The sequence below is a fragment of the Amphiprion ocellaris genome, chromosome 16 (assembly GCF_022539595.1).
Source record: "Amphiprion ocellaris isolate individual 3 ecotype Okinawa chromosome 16, ASM2253959v1, whole genome shotgun sequence".
Lineage (NCBI taxonomy): Eukaryota > Metazoa > Chordata > Actinopteri > Pomacentridae > Amphiprion > Amphiprion ocellaris.
Window position 1 is genome coordinate 19,928,300 of NC_072781.1, and position 22,141 is coordinate 19,950,440.

The 22,141-nt window shown below is 38.0% G+C and overlaps 1 protein-coding gene across 2 annotated transcripts; it reads left to right on the forward strand.

Moving 5' to 3' along the window:
* Positions 1–13,234: 13,234 nt before the first annotated feature.
* tlx1 (T cell leukemia homeobox 1) lies at positions 13,235–18,709 on the forward strand. Of its 2 annotated transcripts, none has more exons than XM_023263800.2 (3): positions 13,235–13,875; positions 15,849–16,050; positions 17,331–18,709. In XM_023263800.2, the coding sequence occupies exons 1-3, from the start codon at positions 13,425–13,427 to the stop codon at positions 17,539–17,541; spliced, it is 864 nt and encodes a 287-aa protein (XP_023119568.1). In that variant the 5' UTR covers positions 13,235–13,424; the 3' UTR covers positions 17,542–18,709. The 2 variants fall into 2 exon arrangements, with proteins under 2 accessions (XP_023119568.1, XP_023119567.1); XM_023263799.3 differs by having other exon boundaries at positions 13,254–13,875; positions 15,813–16,050.
* The last annotated feature ends 3,432 nt before the right edge of the window (positions 18,710–22,141 follow it).

The following is a 22,141-nucleotide window of genomic DNA, read 5'->3' on the forward strand; positions in this document are numbered from 1 at the left end:
GTTTGGGGTCACTTAGATATCTCCTAATTTTTGAAAGAAAAGCAGTTTTTATCAATGGAGATAACATTAAATTAATCAGAAATACAGTCTAGACATTGTTAATGTCGTAAATGACTGTTCTAGCTGGAATCCTTTAGCAGTGATGTTGCCTTAAATAAACTATAAATACACTACTGTTCAAAAGTTTGGGGTCCTTATTTTTGAAACAAAAGCATTTTTTTTCAATAAAGATAACATTAAATGAATCAGAAATATGTGGTAATGTGGTAAATTAAAATTTTAGTTGAAAATGGCTGATTTTAATGGAATATCTACATAGGGGTACAGAGGAACATTTCCAGCAACCATCACTCCTGTGTTCTAATGCTACATTGTGTTAGCTAATCATGTTGAAAGGCTAATTGATTGTTAGAAAACCCTTGTACAATTGTGTTAGCACATGAATAAAAGTGTGATTTTTCATGGAAAACATGAAATTGCCTGGGTGACCCAAAACTGTTTAATGGTAGTGTATTTGTCACAGTTCATTCGTTTTGCAACCCGATGTACAGATGTTGCTTGTCCGTTACAAACGTTAAAACCCATGTTTAATTACGACCATTAATGTATTTGATGGTTGATGATGTGAACGTAGACCAGCTGCCGCACAAGGTTCAGATAACCTCAAGATACAGACAAACACTACAGACATCTGCAGATCTCAGGCACAGTGAGACTGTAGCATGAACACATGGGAAAAGACAGTCAGGTAAGCACAGGTTAGATCAACACTGTTTCCCAAAAATTATAATATATCCCTACAAATTGTCATTGTCACATTTGTTTTACAATATAATTGCTGTCTTTATAATGTTCAGCAGCAGCATTTATACTAGTCCATTAAGAGCAAACTTTTTATGGAGAAGTGGTTGGACTGGATGGTGAGCGTACAAGATGTTATTCATGAATATTTTGCAGATATATTATATTTAAGAAGTGTAATTCTTGATTGGAAAATGAGTACCATGGCATCATTTCTACCAGACAGTCTTTGTTTTTTCAGCTCTTAAGGATAAATACTTAGATCCTCCAGATCAGTGAGTTTGTTGAGTCAAATCAGCAACAAAGTTACAAAGCGCTTTGCCAAATCATTTCACAGTGGAGAGGTCTTGAGTCCACTGACCACTTCTCCTCTGTTTTCAGGTGGCCAAGGTGGGGTAAACAGGTCAGAAATATAAAGAGGGGCCACCCCTGCATGTGCCTTAAAATCTATTTAAAAACAGAGAAGGGGCAGTTGTAAGGATTAAGGGCAGTTTTATGTTAACTCTTGTGAGTCGTCTTTCTGCAGAAGTCGGAGCCAGTTGAAGATTGCATAGGTTATATCCAATGATTTAACCAGGTAGTAAAGAAAGTATGAAATCTAGTTTCAATGTTCTTTGTAGAAAAACTTTATTTATTTTATTAGATGTTCCAAATGCACCATTGGATTAAGCATATAGTGCTGTGCAAAAGGCTTTGGGCACTTTAGGTTTTTAGATTCTTTTCCACAACACGGTATTATCAGAGAAGCATCTGATTGAACAAAGGGTCTCTAAGTGATCTAATAGTATAGACAGATAGATAGATAGATAGATAGATAGATAGATAGATAGATAGATAGATAGATAGATAGATAGATAGATAGATAGATAGATAGATAGATAGATAGATAGATAGATAGATAGATAGAGGTATCAATATTGATTTGGCCTAGAGCTCTAACTTTTTACACAATAAAACACCACAAATATAACACAATACCACGTCTCTTATTTGTTTACATTAACAGCAGGACTGAAGGACTTATCTTGATTTTTTTTTTGTCCTCTATGACAGGCTTGATGTTTTAGCTAACCTTTACCTTCAGAAAAATAAATCACTGAAATCACTCAGGATAGCACAAGACACATCCAGAAATTCTGTCTATCATGATGCTAGTGCATAAAGAGTATTACTAGTTATGCACAGGTTAGATTGTCAGCAAGACCTGAATGCAGAAGAATATCAATGCACTATCTTTCCATGAGGAAGATCCTATCTGTCCTGTAGAAGACAACATCTCCAAGCTGCCCATACTGGACAGATGGATAAGAAGTGGAAACCAAAATAGTCACCACTCCTCCCACCAAGTCTTCCACAGACAGCAGGAAGCACACACTCAAATGACTCGGATGGAAGCAACCTTGATGCGCTCGGAGGATGTGGGGGCTGTTGAGGCCTCAGGGTGCTGACAGGGTTTGCTGTTCCACCAGACATATTCCACCTGTTGGTTTGTGTGTATGTGTGTCTAGAAGGTACCAAGATGGATTTTTTTTTCTCTTTTTTTTTTTGGTTTGTTTGTTTTTTATCTTTTACTTCCCTGAAACTTAAGAGAACGCACTTTGTGCTGTCTTCTGACAAACTCAGATGTATGATTCCACATTATAAAATACTAATGTATGTAGAGTCTGTGCATCAGGGATCTTTGTCTTTCTGTAAAAGACCAAGCATAAATTGCAATCCACTTGCTGACACTTAAATTGTTTTTGTTTTTGATACTCCAATTTTTATCGAAGTATCTAAAAAATTTCATGGGATAAACAAAAAAAATTAAATTTGATATGCACTCTTTTGCTTTCAAACTGCATCAGTTTTCCATTCTACCCTTGTACACAGTTTTAGATACAGATACTTAGTGGTTTTTACAACATTTTGGAGAATTTGCCATAGTACTTCTTCGGATTCTGTCTCACTGTCTTATTTCTCTTCATGTAAGCCCAGACTGACTCCCTCATGTTGAGATCAGGGCTACATAGGGTTCACACCATCTGCTGCAGGACTCACCGTTCTTCGTGTGACTGAAGTTAGTCTTTTATGACTGGCTAGATGAATTCACTCAGACAGGTCCAAACTCACAGATAGGGTATGGAAGTCAGTAAGGTAGTGTCAGAAACTTCACCCTTATCTTTAACATAATAAACTGACATGAAACTAAGGCACAAAGGAACCCTCTGATAACATGTAATCAGAACTACCATCTCTCAAACACAACATTTTACAATCTTCTAATAAGTACTAAATGGCTAAACAAAAAGGTAATGCAATGAGAAACAGCTAAACACCTAACATTTACTGCTATTTGTCTGCTGACAACACCAACAGAAGCATACAGAGATACAGATAATTGACCAGATACTTACAGTGTGAATATTTTTTACCCTATATATAATGGTTACTGTATATTTTATACATAACTATGTATATAATAACACAAAAAGCTACCTCTCTTTCAATCCATAAAGGCATAAATGCATTTTCACACTGTCACATTAGATTAATGGTTTTACTGATGGTGTCTGCGATAAATTGTGTTTTGTCTAATAAGAGACATTTCACACTGGCTCCAGTGATGGACTGTAGTTCCACAGATCTGTTGTTGTGTCTCTGACTTCAGGCACTAATGACACATGTTGCCCTCATTTGTTACCACAGAGCCAACAGGGTTGACAGAGTGACTGCTGCTGATCTTGTGTCATTGCAACTTCTAACTGTTCAATATTGAAAATTGCTGTTGTATTTTTTTTAATCTGTTTTGACCTCTGCTGGAACCTATTCTACTGAAATAATTTGGGGTTTGGCATACATGATCAGCTCAAATGCATTTCATACAAGAGATTGTTGTCCTGGAAACATGAAGCATTACATACCTCAGATAAACATCTGGAACATGGAAAATATATACAGATAACATGTAATTAAAATATACTGAAATTTTTCGTTTTAAGGAGAGTGAAAACATAGTGATCAAGTTTAATCTGAGTCTAGATTAAGTAAATTACAGTATTAGCACATTGCAAACTACATAAAATGTTATCATATTTTTACAATGATTTCCTGAAATAATTCTGGTCTGAAAAGACCACACAATATGAACCATATGAATCAAAACCACAGTAGTGGCAAGGTGCCTGGAGATGACAGTGTAAATGAAGTTCAGGATTTTGTATGATTCTAGAGTCCTGGTCCATTCTGTGTTGAGGATTAGGCAACAAAAGGAGTGGGCTTAATTTGTGGATGAATACAACTTTTCTGTCAGGTAAGAGAAATGAGAGTGGTGAGTATTGATTTTGTACTGATGGAACTACTGAAATGGAATTGTATTATCTTTATATTGAAGTTAGGAACATGAAAAAAAATGTATGTCTTTAATATAAAGTTATTCGAAATAAAGGCCTGATTCTCTGTAATTGGCATAGATGAAGTAGATATTAGTTGGGTTTTTTTTGTTTGTTTGTTTGTTTTAAAGGGCTGCACAGTGGCTTAGTGGTTAGCACTGTTGCCTTGCAGCTAGAAGATCCCCAGTTCACAATTTCTACCTGTGCATGTGTGGGTTTTATCCAGCTTCCTCCCACAGTCCAAAAACATCCATCCATTATCTTTACACCACTTAATCCTCATTAGGGTCGCTGGAGTCTATCCCAGCTGACTTGGGGTGAAGGCAGGGGACACTCTGGACAGGTCACCAGTCTATCACAGGGTTACACATACAAACAGTCACACCTATTGACAATTTAACAATTAACCTGAGCACATTTTTGGACTGTTCTAGGAGACTGGAATACCCAGAAAAACCCCACACATGCACAGGGAAACCATGCAAACTCCATGCAGAAAGATCCTGTGAAGGCGGAGAAACGAACCAGGGATCTTTTAGTTGCAAATCCAAAGTGGTAACCATCAAGCCACTGTGCAGCCCAGTCCAAAAACATGCTGAGGTTAATTAATGATTCTAAATTGTCCATAGGTGTGATTGTGAGTGTGCTTGTTTGTCTCTATATGTAGCCCTGTGATAGACTGGTGACCTGTCCAGGATGTCCCCTGCCTTCGCCCTAAGTCAGCTGAGATAGACTCCAGCCTACCGCCTACCATTATGTATGGATAATGGATGGATGTTTTTTAAAATTTGCGCATGAAATAAAAATAACTGATGCCGGAAGAGCACTGTGTCTCCTCTGTAAGGACTCTAAGAACCCTCTCAGAACATATGCTAGAGAATCCTCATTCAGAATTCAGTCAGTTTAATTGACTGCTGCCAACATGCATCTTCCTCTTTGGAAATTCACACAGAAACATCTGCAAGTCCACATCAGAGATCATAGTGAGAAAAAATTTCTTCATCAGCCTCTAAAAATTCCATCTTCCGCTCTGAGAGCTTGTGCCAAGCATCAACCATTCCCAGCTTCCTTTCAACAGAAAGAGAAATATCTCCATAGCCAACAATTCCTTCCATCAGCTACTCAATCTATTCTCCTCAAGAGATCAACATCCCTGGACCTGAATAACAGCAGGCCTTATATGGAAAGCTATGACAAGTTGTAGGTCAGTTGTGGTAAGTCTATTACTGTAAATCTTGGTTAGGGTTGTATTTTACTGCACTCTGGAGTAACTTGGAGAGTGTTACTATGACAGGCGACTTCATATCTCAAAAAAGGGAGTTCAGGATGTTGATGTCTCAGGCCCTTCCTTGTCACCTCAATTCCTGTCAGCTCTCCACTTTCTAATGAAGGCAAAATTTCCCTAAAAGGACTCTCTTGACAGTTGTATGGTTAAGGTGTTTCATACATGCTTCTTCCATGTCATACCACTCTTTCTTCCCTTGTGTTCTGTTTGACTCTGTACTGTTCACTTCCTTAAAATGCTTGAACTGCTATTTGATGGACATCGTAAATATTTGTAGATTCATTTCATTTGGTTAAAAATATTTAACACCAACAAGAACAACAGTAATACACACGTGGACAAAATTGTTGGTACCCCTCTGTTAATGAAAGAAAAAACCACAGTGGTCACAGAAAAAATTTGAATCTGACAAAAGTACTAATAAATAAAAATTCAATGAAAATTAACCAACGAAAATCAGACATTGCTTTTGAACCGTCGTTCAACAGAATTGTTTTAAAAAATAAACTCATGAATCAGGCCTGGACAAAATTGATGGTACCCCTAGAAAAGACTGAAAATAATGTGACCATAGGGACATGTTCAATCAAAGTGTGTCCTTTAATTAGCATCACAGCTGTCTACAAACTTGTAATCAGTCAGGTGGCCTATTTATAGGGTTACAAGTAGTCACTGTGCTGTTTGGTAACATGGTGTGTACCACACTAAACACGGACCAGAGGAAGCGAAGGAGAGAGTTGTCTCAGGAGATTAGAAAGAAATTTATAGACAAGCATGTTAAAGGTAAAGGCTATAAGACCATCTCCAAGCAGCTTGATGTTCCTGTGACTACAGTTGCACATATTATTCAGAAATTTAAGATCTATGGGACTGTAGCCAACCACCCTGGACATGGCAGCAGGAGGAAAATTGATGACAAATGGAAGAGACGACTAATACGAATGGTAACAAAAGAGGTCAGAACAAACTCTAAAGACATTAAAGGGGAACTCCAAGGTCAAGGAACATCAGTGTCAGTGTCAGACCGCACCACCACGTTTGAGCCAAAGTGTACTTCATGGGAGACGACCAAGGAGGACACCATTGTTGGAAACAAATCATAAAAAAGCCAGACTGGAATTTGCCAAACTGCATGTTGACAAGCCACAAAGCTTCTGGGAGAATGTCCTATGGACAGACGAGGCAAAACTGGAACTTTTTGGCAAGGCACATCAGCTCTATGTTCACAGACGCAAAAATGAAGCATATCAAGAAAAGAACACTATCCCTACTGTGAAACGTGGAGGAGGCTCTTTTATGTTCTGGGGCTGCTTTGCTGCATCTGGCACAGGGTGTCTTGAATCTGTGCAGGGTACAATGAAATCTCATGACTAATCAAGGTATTGTAGAGAGAAATGTGCTGCCCATTGTCAGAAAGCTTGGTCTCAGTCGCAGGTCATGGGTCTTGCAACAGGATAATGACCCAAAACATACAGCTAAAAACACCCAAGAATGGCTAAGAGGAAAATGATGGCCTATTCTGAAGTGGACTTCTATGAGCCCTGATCTAAATCCTATTGAGCATCTGTGGAAGGAGCTGAAACATGCTGTCTGGAGAAGGCACCCTTCAAACCTGAGACAACTAGAGCAGTCTGCTCATGAGGAGTGGACCAGAATACCTGCTGAGAGGTGCAGAAGTCTCACTGACAGTTACAGAAATGGTTTGATTGCAGTGATTGCCTCAAAAGGCTGTGCAACAAAATATTAAGTTAAGGGTATGCATTTTTGCAAGAATATTGCTGGCAGCTGGGCCTCATGAAATTGCAAAGGGGTGGGGCCTGTTACTGCTTTGGACAGAGTTTAAATCAATATTGTGATGCATTCAAATTGTCACAGAGTGGCGACAAATACTGGGGCAGGTGACAGGTCCCAACGAGGGGATGTGGTTTATTACCACTTTACAGGGGCACAGCAGTAAAAGTAATGTCAGAGTGATGCTGAAAAACTTGTCCATGCATTTATAACTTCTAGGCTGGACTATTGAAATTCCTTAGTATCAGGATGTCACAATAATGCTCTTAAAAACCTCCAGCTGATACAAAATGCTGCAGACAGAGTTCTGACGGGGACCAGTAAGAGAGATCAAATTTCTCCTGTATTAGCTTTAAAAATGTTGAATTTAAAATCCTGCTTCTCACATATAAAACTCTTAATGACCAAGCTCCATCTTCTCTTAGAGACCTTACTGTATCATATCATTGTAACAGAGTCCTTCACTCTCAGACTGCAGGTTTATTTGTGGTTCCCAGAGTTTCAAGAAATAGAATGGGAAGTTATCCTCTCTTCTGTTGTAAAATCAGCTCCCAATTTGGGATCGGAAAGCAGACACCCTCTCTACTTTTAGGATTAAGTTTAAAAATTTCCTCTTTGATAAAGCTTATAGTTAGGGCTCCTCAGGATCAACTGAGTCGTCCCTTAGTTATTCTGCCACAGGTTTAGACCACTGGGGGAGCCCATGATGCACTGAGCTCCTCTCCTCTCTACTTCTTCCATACAGTTATATATCAACATTACATATCACTAATTCTGTGTTTCCTCCAAGGTCCTGTGTTTGTTCTCTCTGCAGGTTTCTCTGGATGTGGAGCTACACATGCCTGATCTGCAGCCGCTGGTCTCAGCGACCTCCAAACTGTTCATTGTTCTGTTTGTATAATTCGCCTATTTTCCATTTGCCATCCTCACTCCAACCCCTCCTGCTCTCCCCCATCCCCCCATCCCCACTCTCACTCCAACTGGTTGAGGCAGACATCCGCCTTCCCTGAACCTGGTTCTGTCTGAGTCCCCACCCCCTCCTCCTTTTTTTCTGTTCCTTCCCACAATCGCTGACTGCTTGCTTATAGGAATTCTCTGTTGTCTGTTTAAAATTTGTAAGCTCTAGACCTAACTATGTGAAACGACCGCAAGACATGCTGTTTTAGAAATGCCAGCCTCACAGTTTAGTCTTCGTCAAAGTCACTCAGATCTTTGCACAGGGTTGAAACATGGTTTCAGTGGAATCTGTGAATCATCACCATTACAAAGATCTGAAATACTGACTACTCATAATGGAAATACATTGTTCTAAAAGAGAAGTGGCTCTAACATGGAGCCCTGAAGAATTTCTCGTGTGATAGAAGTTTAAAAAAATGCATGTATAGACAGGGCCTATGAGTTAAATTACTATCAGATTCATAAAAAAAGGCAGCATGTCTGAAGGGACTTCAATAGTTTTTGTGGCACCAAAGGCTAAGCAGAGTTTCTGATGCACTGTGGCAGCCTCAGCAACAGAGATTATTCTGCTTGTGGAGCTCTTGCTGCGTAAAAGGGCAAGAAATCAATACCTGTCTCCATTTGAAGTGAAGAGTTAAGCTTTTTTCCAAACCCCATAAGGACATTTGAGCCTGTGAAATGAAAAGGCTAGCTCGGTAATTGAGTTTGAAAAGATGCCACTGCCAGTGTACTGTCAGGCATATGAGGAATGGTGCCTGGTGATCCCCTGCTCAAAATATACTACAACTAGATAGATAGATAGATAGATAGATAGACAGATAGATAGATAGATAGATAGATAGATAGATAGATAGATAGATAGATAGATAGATAGATAGATAGATAGATAGATAGATAGATAGATAGATAGATAGATAGATAGATAGACACTTTATTAATCCCAAGGGAAATTCAAGTCTTCAGCAGCTTACATACAACAACATAGATAACAAAAAGGCAGGTTAGTAGCATTAACATTAAAGCTTAGTATATACTCTAAAAATCTTGCTGTACAATACTATAAAAAATGCTTATAATTTTAAAATCTATAGAATACTAAATGTAATTAAATTCAATATACAGTATTTACACATTTCATTATGACTACTACTAATAATAATAATAATTACAATAGTAATATTAATAACACAACTACTCCTACTCCTACTGCTACTAATAATACTACAAATTAGTAATAATAATAATAATAATGATAATAATTATAGTAATAATAGCAACAACAATAATAACTAGGGATGTCCAATAATATTGGCCCACCAATATCATCATCCGATATTGGCATAAACATGTAAATATCGGTCAATATCATTAATGTTTCTTTTGTTTATCATGAAAACCGATAAATAATCCCTGGATTTCGCCAGCATTTACTCGTAGGAAGAGAGAAGGAGAGTGTGAACCGTTGTTTCAGACAATTAAAAAAAAAAAATATATATATGTATATATATATATATATATATATATATATATATATATATATATATATATATATATATTAGTGGTGGGACGCGATTAAAAATTTTTATCTAATTAATTACAGGTGTTGTAATTAATTAATCACAATTAATTGCAGCTTTGTCAAATAGCAATATTTGACACAATAAGTCAAGTTTTTCAATTCAAATATATTGTGGTTGACAGTTGAATCAATTAATAGACATATACGTGTTTATAATTTAAAATTTATTTAAAAAAAAGAAACAGGGGCATACAGAAAAAAGTGATTTTGATGACTTAAAGCCTGAATTTAGTTGTTTTTTTCCACTGTATGGCACATAAAATCAGCAAAAGTAGTTCAAGGAGCTTCAGAAAGTTGAAAATCCAGAGATTCATTCTGTTTTTATCTTTTCTGGGTCTGATAAATGGTGATATTTTGATGGTTCTTTTTATAGGAATATCAATTTTTATTTATGCAATTTTTTATAAACAAAAATTTTATAATTAAGTTATTAAAAGAGATATTTTTGTTGTTTAGGTTCTTCCTCCTCCAAGGAGGCAGAGCCTCCACGGAGTAAAAACTTAAACCACAAAAATGTTTCATTTCTATTTGTCTGCATTTTTCATCTGTGTGCTACATTCACAGATTACTGCAAATATAAGTACAATTATAGCAATTTTATTCAACATTTTAAGACTTTTTGTAAACTGAAGCACTGTCTACAAAAGTGGTCTATTATGGGATGGCTACACCGTTAGCCGTTAGCATGACTCGTAGCTAAAGTTAGCTCTGGTGCTACCAGCAACATGTTTTATATTGAGGTGATACCGTCGGCTTGAAGTGCTGCAGTGATCAGAAAACTCTTTGTTGTACAATTTGCACACAACCAGGCTTTTATCCAAGCTGCCATCGGGAAGATTTTTAAAAGAAAATCTTCTGCCCAACAAGCTCAATCTCATCTTCCTGCACTGTTCACCAGTGCCTGACTTCACTCAGTGCTTCCTGTGCTTCTTCTTCATGGCTACAAACAGACTTTAGGTTCATTACCGCCACCTACTCGGCTGGAGTGTTCATCAGCGTTACCGGTGTGCCAGAAATGAGGGAACTGAGGATGGTGCAAGTAATTGCGTTATTAGGTTTAACGCGTTATTTTCGCTGTATTTAATGAATCGAAATTAACGCGTTAATATCCCAGCTCTATTATATATATATATATATATATATATATATATGGGATAAATTCCATAACTTAAGTTGAAGTAGTCTTCTTATTTTGCACAGGCAATGTTTACATTTGGAAAGCCTTGTTGCATTTGTTGCATCCAATGGGGAATCACAATAAAATTGGGCATGATGCGCTTCTTCCACTACAGGAGATATGTGATGTTACCTGAAATTGATTAAATAGCCCACATATATTGGTATCAGTTAATATCGAAATCTGAACTATATCGGCATATTGGTTATTGGCATAAAAGCCGATGTTGGACATCCCCAATAATACTAATACTACTGATTAGTAGTAGTAGTAGTAGTAGTAGTAGTAGTAGTAATAACTATAATAACAGCTATAACAATACTAATAGTAATAATAATAATAATAATAATAATAATAATAACAGTAATACAAACAACTTTTTGGATTTATAACCTAAGCAGCAGCTGAATAAACATCTCTTAATGTTTGCTGCATCAGTTATTGCATTTCATGCCAGTAATTTAGCCTCCTGTTCATTATTGGTTCACGTTAACACGAAGAGCTGCACCTCAGTGTATGGATAGGCTACTGTGTGCATTAAAATTTGACGTCGGTCAATTGGCCAATGAGAACCGTTCAAAGCATATTAAATATTAATACTTTAATGCCCCGCGTTCAGTAATTAAGTCCCAGTGGCTTTTAGAAGAAGAGGAAATCAATGAGCCACACGGTTTAATTTTTCATTTAATTGTTGTGGGGTCGGTATGATTGTGTCTTGGAACAGCACCGGCAGAACATAGTAATAGTAAAGATGTTCTATAAAATGCTGCTCGTTATTTATGATCTATGATTGAATAAAGTTGCACTCATTTGTTATGGTACAATGTATATCCCTCTAATTGATACCTGCTGTAGAAGCCATTGATCATTTCCACATTCATTAATATTTTTAATGAGTGTACAGTAATGCCAAATAATGACTTATCATTTGTTTTGTTCACAAAAAAAAGTCACTTGAACTCCGAGGTTTCGGCAGTTTTTTTCGCAGTGCAGCAACAAATTCTAGCGCTTGTGTTCCGCAGTAACAAATGAAGACGCATCCAGTGTTTACAACAATGTCATCACTCTGGACATGAATAAATAATGGCGCAACCTCTACAACAAATGAGCAGCATGCGTTCAAATTTTTCACCGATTCATAATGAATAATTTGAGCCCATTAGGTTCATTTATTAAGGTTCACATTTTCACTAGGGGTCGAAGTTGTTACAGGATGGAAATTTATTTGCTGCAGGTTTATTAATGGGAGATTTCTTTCATTTTTATTTGAATTTTATTGTGAGCTTACATGCATGGTAGATTCATAGTTGTGGGTCATTTGGCCACTTTCTGTATTGTGCAGTTTTGCCATATTTCTAAAGTTCTCTGGTTATTTCTCTACTTTTTCCAGACCTTTGTGCCTTATCACTAACACTGACACTCCAATAGACATAAAACATTATTGTGTACAACACTATGGGAACGATTTTTTTTTTTTTTTTTTAAATGAATATTGTGATTTTTATTTCTTCGGCTGGTGTAAATGTTTTCCTGCAGCTTCACAATGCAAATCTAAATCAATCTGCCTGTGTTTGGGTATGTGTAGCTGTGTGGAAAAGACCGAGAGTAGAATTAAAATAAAACGTAGATCAGCTACTCATTACTAAATGATTAGGAGTTTTGTTTTTTCTCTATTTGACTGATTCCATGACTTTAAATCCAACCACAGCTGAAGCTGTCAGGCCTGAACCTTTAATGACGTGTTATAAATTAATTGTCTAATAGAATTAACTTGCGTAATTGCTGTGTTTTGTTGCAATCGTTAACTATAAACTGTAATTGCAGCCCTTTTGCGAAGGAGCTGTGTGTACAGGCTGTCTGCTAATTTGGGATTTATGACCTGATTTTCCGTAGAAAAAGTTTAAATATTTGTCGCAAATTTCGTTCTAAACAGAGACCTTCAGTGTGACAACAAGCACTGAAAACCCGCAAGAATTGATAAAAATCATTTGGTTTGTTGTGAACTTCAGTCAAAACAGAGCCGAGAGTCTGGGGATGGACGGAGAAGTCGTATAAAGCAACAACAACAAAAAAAAGGTTTTGTTCAAAGTGCGACGTAAAGCTTCCTCTGTGTGTGTGGGCCGCAGAGAGCAGCTCAGTATCTCAGCAGCTGTTTAATGAAGTGTTCTGTGTCTATAGCTCCGGTCTCCGGCCCATTCAGTCAGTAGGCCCGAATCTGAGTCTTAATCTCGCGCTGTCTATTTGGCCCTTTGATTGATGTCCTCGTGGAGTGGGGGAGGAGGGAGGAGGAAGGGGGAATCCAGCCTCGCTCTCCTGCTCACGGATAGATGCACATACGTGCACCCGCGCTCACTAGATAACGACCGGAGCGCGAGCAGAAAAAGCCCAGACGAAAAGAGTGCCGGGAGCGGCGTGTGGAGCATCCTCTGTTCCTCGCGCGGGAGCAGGGGGCTCAGAGAGGCCATGGAGCACGGAGGACTACTGGGGCCGCATCTGCAGCAGCACGCGCACGTGGAGCCGATCAGCTTCGGCATCGATCAGATCCTCAGCTCCGTGGAGCAGAGCTGCATGCTGGGCTCCAGGATGCACGAGCCGGACTACGGACACCTTGCTTACAACAGCGGCCCGAGCGGCGGCGTGAATGGCGGCTTGACGTGCGCTAACGGCGGATACAGCGGAACCAGCAGCTCGTGCGGGGTGACCCCCCTCGGCGGAGCTTATCACGTGAACATGGCCGTGAACATGAACGGCACAAATATGAATCCTGCCGGGGTCATCCGGGTCCCCGCTCACCGGCCTCTGAGCGCCGGGAGCTCGTCTCTACCGCCCGTGAGCGGTAGCATCAACAACCTGACCGCGCTCACGTTCCCCTGGATGGAGAGCAACCGGCGGTACACCAAAGACAGGTTCACAGGTACACAACACAAAGAACACATTATTATATTACAGTGATAGTCTGTGTAATATCGGTCACCACTAAATATTTATTTCTACTGTTCGTTTAGCATTTATTTAGAATTCAGCTCAAGAAAACTGGCTTCTAAAGTACCTGTGTGTGTCTCATTATCTGACCGTGCGCTGCCTGCATATAAATAGTGATAAACGACCCACACAGTATCAGGAACTAGCCTCTATCTAAGGAGTCTGTCCTGGTGAGTTTCTTATTTTTTTAAATATATTTTTTAGCTTGATTGTTATTTCCATGTTGTTGTAAATCTCTGAATAAAATGGGAAAAAAATATAAAGGAAAGGGAAAAGGGAAGATTAATCAGTACCACAATTCAAAATTTCATTCAACTGACAATGGTCTTTATAAGGCTACCAACTAGAATCAGCCTTAGAATATAAAATCCTTTATTAGTCCCACAAGGGGAAATTTGCAATTTCACAGCAGCAAAGTGACAGTAAGAAAAATCAAGAGAACAAATTAAAACCGAAGATATATACACTGTTTATACAATATAAATAAGAAAAAATACACAACACAAAATTTAAGAATATATACACAAATGAATTGCCTTAGCTTTCACAATAAACCTAATAGTTCCCTGCATCTAGCAATTATTATTATTATTATTATTATTATTATTATTATTATTATTATTATTATTATTATTGTTATTGTTATTATTATTATTATTATTATTATTATTATTATTATTATTATTATTATTATTATTATTATTATCATTATTACTATTATTATTATTATTAGTAGTAGTAGTAGTAGTAGTAGTAATACTACCGTTCAAAAGTTTGGGGTCACTCAGATAATTTCATGTTTTCCATGAAAACTCACACTTTTATTCATGTGCTAACATAATTGCATAAGGGTTTTCTAATCATCAGTTAGCTTTTCAACACCATTAATTAACACAATGTACCATTAGAACACATGACTGATGGTTGCTGGAAATGGGCCTCTGAACCCCTATGTAGGTATTCCATTAAAAATCAGCCATTTCCAGCTAAAATATTAATTTACCACATTAACGATGTCTAGGCTGTATTTCTGATTCATTTAATGTTATCTTTATTGAAAAAATTATTTTCTTTCAAAAATATAGACCCCAAACTTTTGAACGGTACTGTGTATGTGGTTTATAAGGCAACGTCACTGCTAAAGGATTCCCACTCTTCTCTCTGAGCTGTGATAGACTGTCAGATCCAGACTGACAGTAATATTTAAAGGTTGTTTGGCACCTTATAATGTCATCCTATCTGCTCTATGTCATTAATGTGCTGGACAGTGTGATCTGTGTGTCTCCCCTAAAGCTGTCCACCCTGCACTCTTATCTCCTCTCTGTTTCTAAGCCTTTGCTTTCTCCCACTGCACAGGAAACTGCTTGCATCTTCACATTAAACCTCTTACACTGTGCCAATACAAATAAATGTATGTCTGTTTATAACTAAGGATCTAACTGATTTACTGTTGATACTGTTGACTGTTAGTGATGATATTAATTATTTTTAGCATCATTTCAGTCGGGCCCAAAGCATGTTCTGCTCTCTGAATATGTCAAGGTTTGGACAGAAATACACAGATACATAAACAGTTTAACTAAAGATTCTGTCATAAATAGTAACCAAATGTGTTCATGTATTAAAATGGATCAATGAATTGGCTACGTTAGAAGAGTGCCCATATGTTAGAGCATCATCATTATCATATTTATGGAAAAACCCTATACAGGATTTACTCGGATCATTTAATGGACTGATCGAATCCAGGTCTTGTGTCCAATAGTGCTGCTGCTACTGCTTGCTGCTGCTCTGTCTGCATTTCCGCTTATTTTCTGTCTGTTTGTCCTTCCTATTTTCCTGTCCTCCTTGTCCTCCTGTCCTGTCCAGTGTCCATCTCACCCCTCACTGTGACACGCCGTGTAGGTCACCCCTACCAGAACCGCACGCCTCCTAAGAAGAAGAAGCCTCGGACGTCGTTCACCAGGCTGCAGATTTGCGAGCTGGAGAAGCGCTTCCACCGGCAAAAGTACCTGGCCTCCGCTGAGAGGGCCGCGCTGGCCAAAGCCCTGAAGATGACCGACGCTCAGGTCAAAACCTGGTTCCAAAACAGACGCACCAAATGGAGGTAAACTCACTCGAACCATTGTTTTTTTTTTCAGATTTTGCAGACAGAATTGTTTCTATTCAGGCATGTGTGATTATTTGAGCATTTTAGAGCCACGAACCAACAAGTCGTATTTGATTATTAAGTAATCCTCTAATGGTTTTTATCGGTCTCTATAGACCAAAACACATCGTTCTGTGATTACATATAGAAGCACAACTTCTTCACAAGCTTCCCTCCCACCTCCCTCAGTATCTTTTTATGAGATAAGCAATGTGAACGTAATTTGTACAGTTTTCTGAGGTAGCTTATTTGTTATTTTCCATTGTCCATTTATTATAAACACATTTTTTTCAGTAAAGAAATATAGTACATTTCATGGAGGTTTCATACAAATACATTGAAACTACAGTGTGTCCAGCATATTCCATAAATAAAATATCAAGTCTTGGTGTACCCCTTACAATGCAAATTAAGTTTCATCAACAAAAGCTCACGTGGCGTTAATAAGACAGTCATATATTTTAAACCAATCTTAACAGACCAGGGCAGAATTCAACTCGTGGACACTAAGTGGGAATCGAAATGTGATGTTTAAAATACTTTGTAACATTTATTTTTTAAAAGTCATTGTAGAGAAATCATTTCGGCATATTGCTTTTGCTCATTTATGTGACAGTAAAAGCGGTCAGAAAAATGCAATTAAATAGACAATTCAGGTTTTTTTAATGAGCCGAGAAAGAGATTAAATCTTTGTCCAAATAGAACTTACCGATTTGCTACGACTGTGTTTACGACTTCAATCCTTCGTTAGCAATAATTACGTTTTGATTAACATAGCCACTGTAGCAAAAAAAAGATGCATCTTACATTTATTTTTTTTTATTATTTTAGTATATATATATATATTCTTTTTTTTTTTGCTCATTTTTTCTGTGTTTGGGTTTTACTTACAGGGTTAATAGTCGGTCCATTGAAATACACTTATTATATCTCAAATCTGTAGAGTGGATACCCTTTTTTTAATGTCGATTGTAATAGATTAGAATAGCCACTTCTGTTGTCAATCAGAACATACACTAGCTGGTGCACATTTGACTGAAACTCCGTTGCAAAACTTGTCATCTGATTGGCAAGAAACAAAAACTAATTGCAAATTGTAATGCAGTCGTTTTCGATTTCTATACTCTGTGTCACTGCCCGATCACTACAGCGGTGGTTATTATTCAGTCTGAGTCAGTCTGTTTCTGTCCGTTTGTCTGGATGTGAGCATCTGCGGTGTCTCCTTGTCGCTGCTGCAGGCGGCAGACGGCGGAGGAGCGGGAGGCGGAGCGGCAGCAGGCCAACAGGATTCTCATGCAGCTGCAGCAGGAGGCCTTCCAGAAGACCATCAACCAGCCGGTGACCCCGGACCCGCTGTGCCTGCAGAACAGCTCTCTGTTTGCCCTGCAGAACCTGCAGCCCTGGACCGAAAACACCGCAAAAATCAGCAGCGTTTCAGCCTGCGAGTAGAACCGACACACACACTCACGGCCTCCAGCTCGGCCTGGTAGTAACTGCTTGATGGCAGAGATTCTGAGCTTCGTTCAGAGCGGGCTTCGGTGACGGCGCTGTTTCATAAATGTCAGGTCACGGTCCCTGTTGTTCTGCTTATTACCCACCTTCTGTCTGACAGACACTTCAGCTGGGCTCCGTCAGAATTATTACATCTAATGGGGAACACAGTCTGGAGAGAATCTGTGCTTCAGCCCGCAGACAGCAGGCTGCAGGGCTAGTGGAAGTCATTTGGAGGCATTATGATGAACAGTGTGCTTCAGAGAGCAAGGGTAGACATGCACCAGTATGTTGTTGTATTATAATTTACCTATAAGGGACTTGATATTTCAAAAACAGCATATTTTCGTATTTGATGTCTCACAAAAAGAATATGTCTCTGCCATCAGCTGTCGGTATTTATCTCCTATGTTTAATAGACCTAACTGCAAAATACAGAGCACTTGTTTTTACACCTTTGTATGAATTAAAATAAATAACCTGACAGAAAGAACAGAAGTCCTTGAGATGAATAAGTCATACTTTAGGGATACATTAAATTGTCAAAGGCATCTGATTCAAAGAAAAAAAGTCTAACATTGCAGCTGGCAATAACCACTCTTTTGATCGCAGTTAAGTCACATTTTCTTGGATTCTTACTTTTGTATAAATATTTTACACACCGTTTCTTCTATTTCACTCTCACCACTGTGAGCCTGAGATCAACAAGCTGATGAATGAGAAAGAGTAGTCATAGCATTTAGTTTCTTTTTCTCATTGTTCGCTATTGCAGTGTGTGTTTGTGTAATGATCTGGACTTACAGGCTCTTCTACCTTAGTGGTGCTCAAAGCGCTTTAGAGTGGCGACAGATACACACCATGGTCACCGAGCTGCCATGCAGCTGGGTGTGTGTGTGCGCGCGTGTGTGTGTGTGTGTGTGTGCGTGTGTGCATGTAAAAATGGATAAAATCCAAAACATATTCAACATGATTTTTCTTCCTGTGGGATTACATTTTTACCTGATGTACATTTTATGCCACTAATGTATTTTATCATTTACAGTAAATTTGACAAACAAGTCCAGATGTTCTAGGTGCCATCATGTCTTAAGATAAGATGAAAATAAACTTGATTCTTATTGATTCATCACTGGGGAAATTATGCAGTCTCAATGAAATTTACATGTTTTTTGATTTACTGATGTTGTCCAATGTTTTAATTAGTTCATCGGACACAAACCATGGCCACATGACATTATATACATCCATCCATTATCTATAAATCTATACATTATCCTCTGTAGGGTCGATGGGGGCTGGAGCCTATCCCAGCTGACTTGGACAGGTCATTAGTCTTTCACAAGGGTACATAGAGACCAATAAACACACTCACATTACACCTACAGGCAATTTAGAATCACCAATTAGCCTCAGCATGTTTTACACGGGGGAGGAAGCTGGAGCATCCGGTCAGAAACAGAACATACAAACTACACATAAAAAGATCCCATGTCCAGGCCGGGATGAGAACTAGGGATCTTCACCACAGTAAATTCCCCAGTGTTAAATATGCAGTGTCAAAGTGCATTGACTCTATCAGAGTTATTTCAACAACTGCTGGAGTAAAACGCCCCCCAGTGTTGGTGTCAATTCCCGGAGTTAAATGAGGTAGTGTCAGAAGTACTCTTAAGAGCTCCGCCCACCTCCTCCTCATTTTCAAACCACTCAGAATTTTCAAGACGCCAGTTTCTCGAAGTGGAAAGAGTCCGGTAAGTTTCTCCTCATTATTTACTAAACTAATTATTTGGAATTTCAACTGAAACAGCATGTCAGAATTGCTGTATATCGTTGTTCACTGACGATTTCAGTTACTTTCTGGCGGTTTTGTATCTGAAAATACCGAATTCTAGAAGGGCTAATGTGACCGATTGGATGCTAGCTTAATTGTGCCAGTGTTATTTTACTTATTAACTAACTAGATAGCGTCTGACTAAACATGAGGTAAGGTGAATGTGGTTAATATGCGCCCGAAGAGTGATTGTGTTGTGTACCATGCATAGTTTCCATAGTTTGAGAGGGGAGAAATTAGCTAACGTTAGCTTGATTAATTAGCCACCTCAGGTTACATTGCACGCGCGGGCCGCGTAACAAGTACAAACGGTAAGTGAACCAGAGGATTTGATATGTAAGTTTTACATAATTAGTTATTGTATAACTGAACAGATTTATATTTAGCTTATTCATTGACTAAAAAACGGATTTCACTGCAGTGTTAGTGTTAACGTTGAATTACTTTTTCAGCTGCAAACACTGTTTGTTGTCCATTAAAATGACTGTGAAGCAGACTGTGATAGCTCATTAAAACTAGGAGTGGTGATGTCCTAGTCATGTAGTTCTGTCTAATGTGTGTTGTGCGGTAAATTTTACTTGACAGTAATGTCTCTGTAGCCTTAAAATAAACTAATGTAACTACAGTGGTTGTTATTGACAAACCATTCAAGTTTATGATATTTCACAACCTCAGGTCAGAATATGTAGACAAGTGGCCAGGGCTGATCATAGTAAAGTATGTTTTAATTCTAGACAGGAGGCATTTGTGATTGCTGTATAGAGAAATGTCATTTATTATATATATATTATATGATTTTGTGGTGGAAAGATGTTTTTACCTAAGGCAAGATGAGTTGTTAGCCTAGTTGTTAGCTTATCAACTGCCAACTGCATGTGGCTTGAAACCTTTTTTTAATCAAAAGTTGCACACCATTCATCTCCATAAAGACTCTCTTTAATTTAATTAGAACTGGTGAGTCTCTTGCTACATGAGACTGTCAAACTTATTTTGTTGTTTTTGTTTATGGTAAGAATGAGCATGTAAATTTTTACCTCTATTAGGTTGTGCTGATCCTGCTTATGTGCTATATACTTTCTGCAGGGAACATGCTACTCAAAGTGAAACTTGGTGATGTCCAAAAATTTGTTAGAATAACGGAGCCAAATCTGTCAGACTTTTTGAATGCAGGTAAGAATTTGATATTGTGAATGTGAGTATTCCACAAGGAGCTTTAACTGTGCTATTAACTGAATTTAGCTCTATAAAACTGATGGCTCTCACTTTGTATCAAATGTTCAGTCTAACTAACTGTCATTAGAGTCAGATTCTAACTCTAATGACAGGTTTGAATTCAAAATGTACTGTCTATGAGCCCAACAGATGATGTGATGTAGTTTGCTGTTAGATCCGATACACGCCTCTGTAAATCTTTATGATGAGCTTGACCTATTACCTGCCCTATTAACCTGCTAGTAAAGTAAGCTAGTAATATTATGTTGTTTGCTAAAATTTTTCATTTTATTTATTTATTTATTTATTTGGATGGGACAGTGCACATTAATGAACATACAATCTCATAATAGTTTACACAAGGTTGCAGTAAATATGCCGGATTTAGCACAAGGCTAATTTCCATCCGTTGTCCCAATGAAAAAATAAAAGGAAGACACTAGTGAGTATAGGTGGCCAGAGCACACAATTGTGACACCAAAACATCTGAGAAGCAGTATGTGGAAATATTTTGCGTTCTATATCATTTATGGTGAAGTAACTAGCAAAGACAGACTTTGTACAAAGCAGCTGCTTTACACTATGATGAGTCACCTGCTAGCTTTCTAGCACAAAGAAATGCCACAACAGATAGGATTACAGATATCATAAGTCATGTTTCATTTGATGTGTTGTGTTTTTTGCATGCATATATCATTTGACATTCATTGGCACTTGATCTTTTGAGAAAGTGGTAGCCCTACTGGAAATTATGGGAGTTTCAAGTCATTCGGTTTTGGAATGATCATTTTTCTTATTTTTGTGTATATGTGTTTTAACCACACCCTTCAACTTTGGCTGTATTTTTTGCTTAAAAATAACAAATTTGAAACTAATTTATATAATAAAGATATCTAATGACCTTTTGGTTTCTGCTTTTGTTCCTGTTTCTTAGCATTTGCCAAATTTGGTGTCCCAGCTGTAACAGAAGGTGTCAAAGTTGTTAATAGTTCAGGGACTGAGTTGGATGATGATGTTTTTGAGGACATAGTAAAGTATCCTTCCACTGGGGTGCTAACCATTAGATATGAAAGAGGTTTGTTCCAGTTAAATTTGTAATTTATATTAACCTATTTACTCAAATAGTAAAAAGAGGTGAATCTTTATTTCTAATAAAGCTAAGTTAGTTTTTTCTAAAGTGAAGCTTATATTCTTAATTAGATAAGGTATGGATTTATGAGGGAACTATGTGTAACATGTCTTCTTCTCCTGTTGCCAATTGTGGTTAGAATTTGTCTCCATGGTAGCCTCTCCTGAGTCCCAGCTATCATCTGTTTGTTCATCGGACTCTGATACAATCATCCTTCCAGACAGCCCTTCCAGAAAGCGTCAGAGGCTGGATTCAGAAGCTAAGCAAGTAAGACTCCACACAGACACTAATGTAGGAATGTAACAATACGCTCAACCAGCGATTTGAGGAATCAGGAAGCAGCTACTACTGACAGCGTTCAGATGACTTTTCCTGCTTGCTGTGCTACT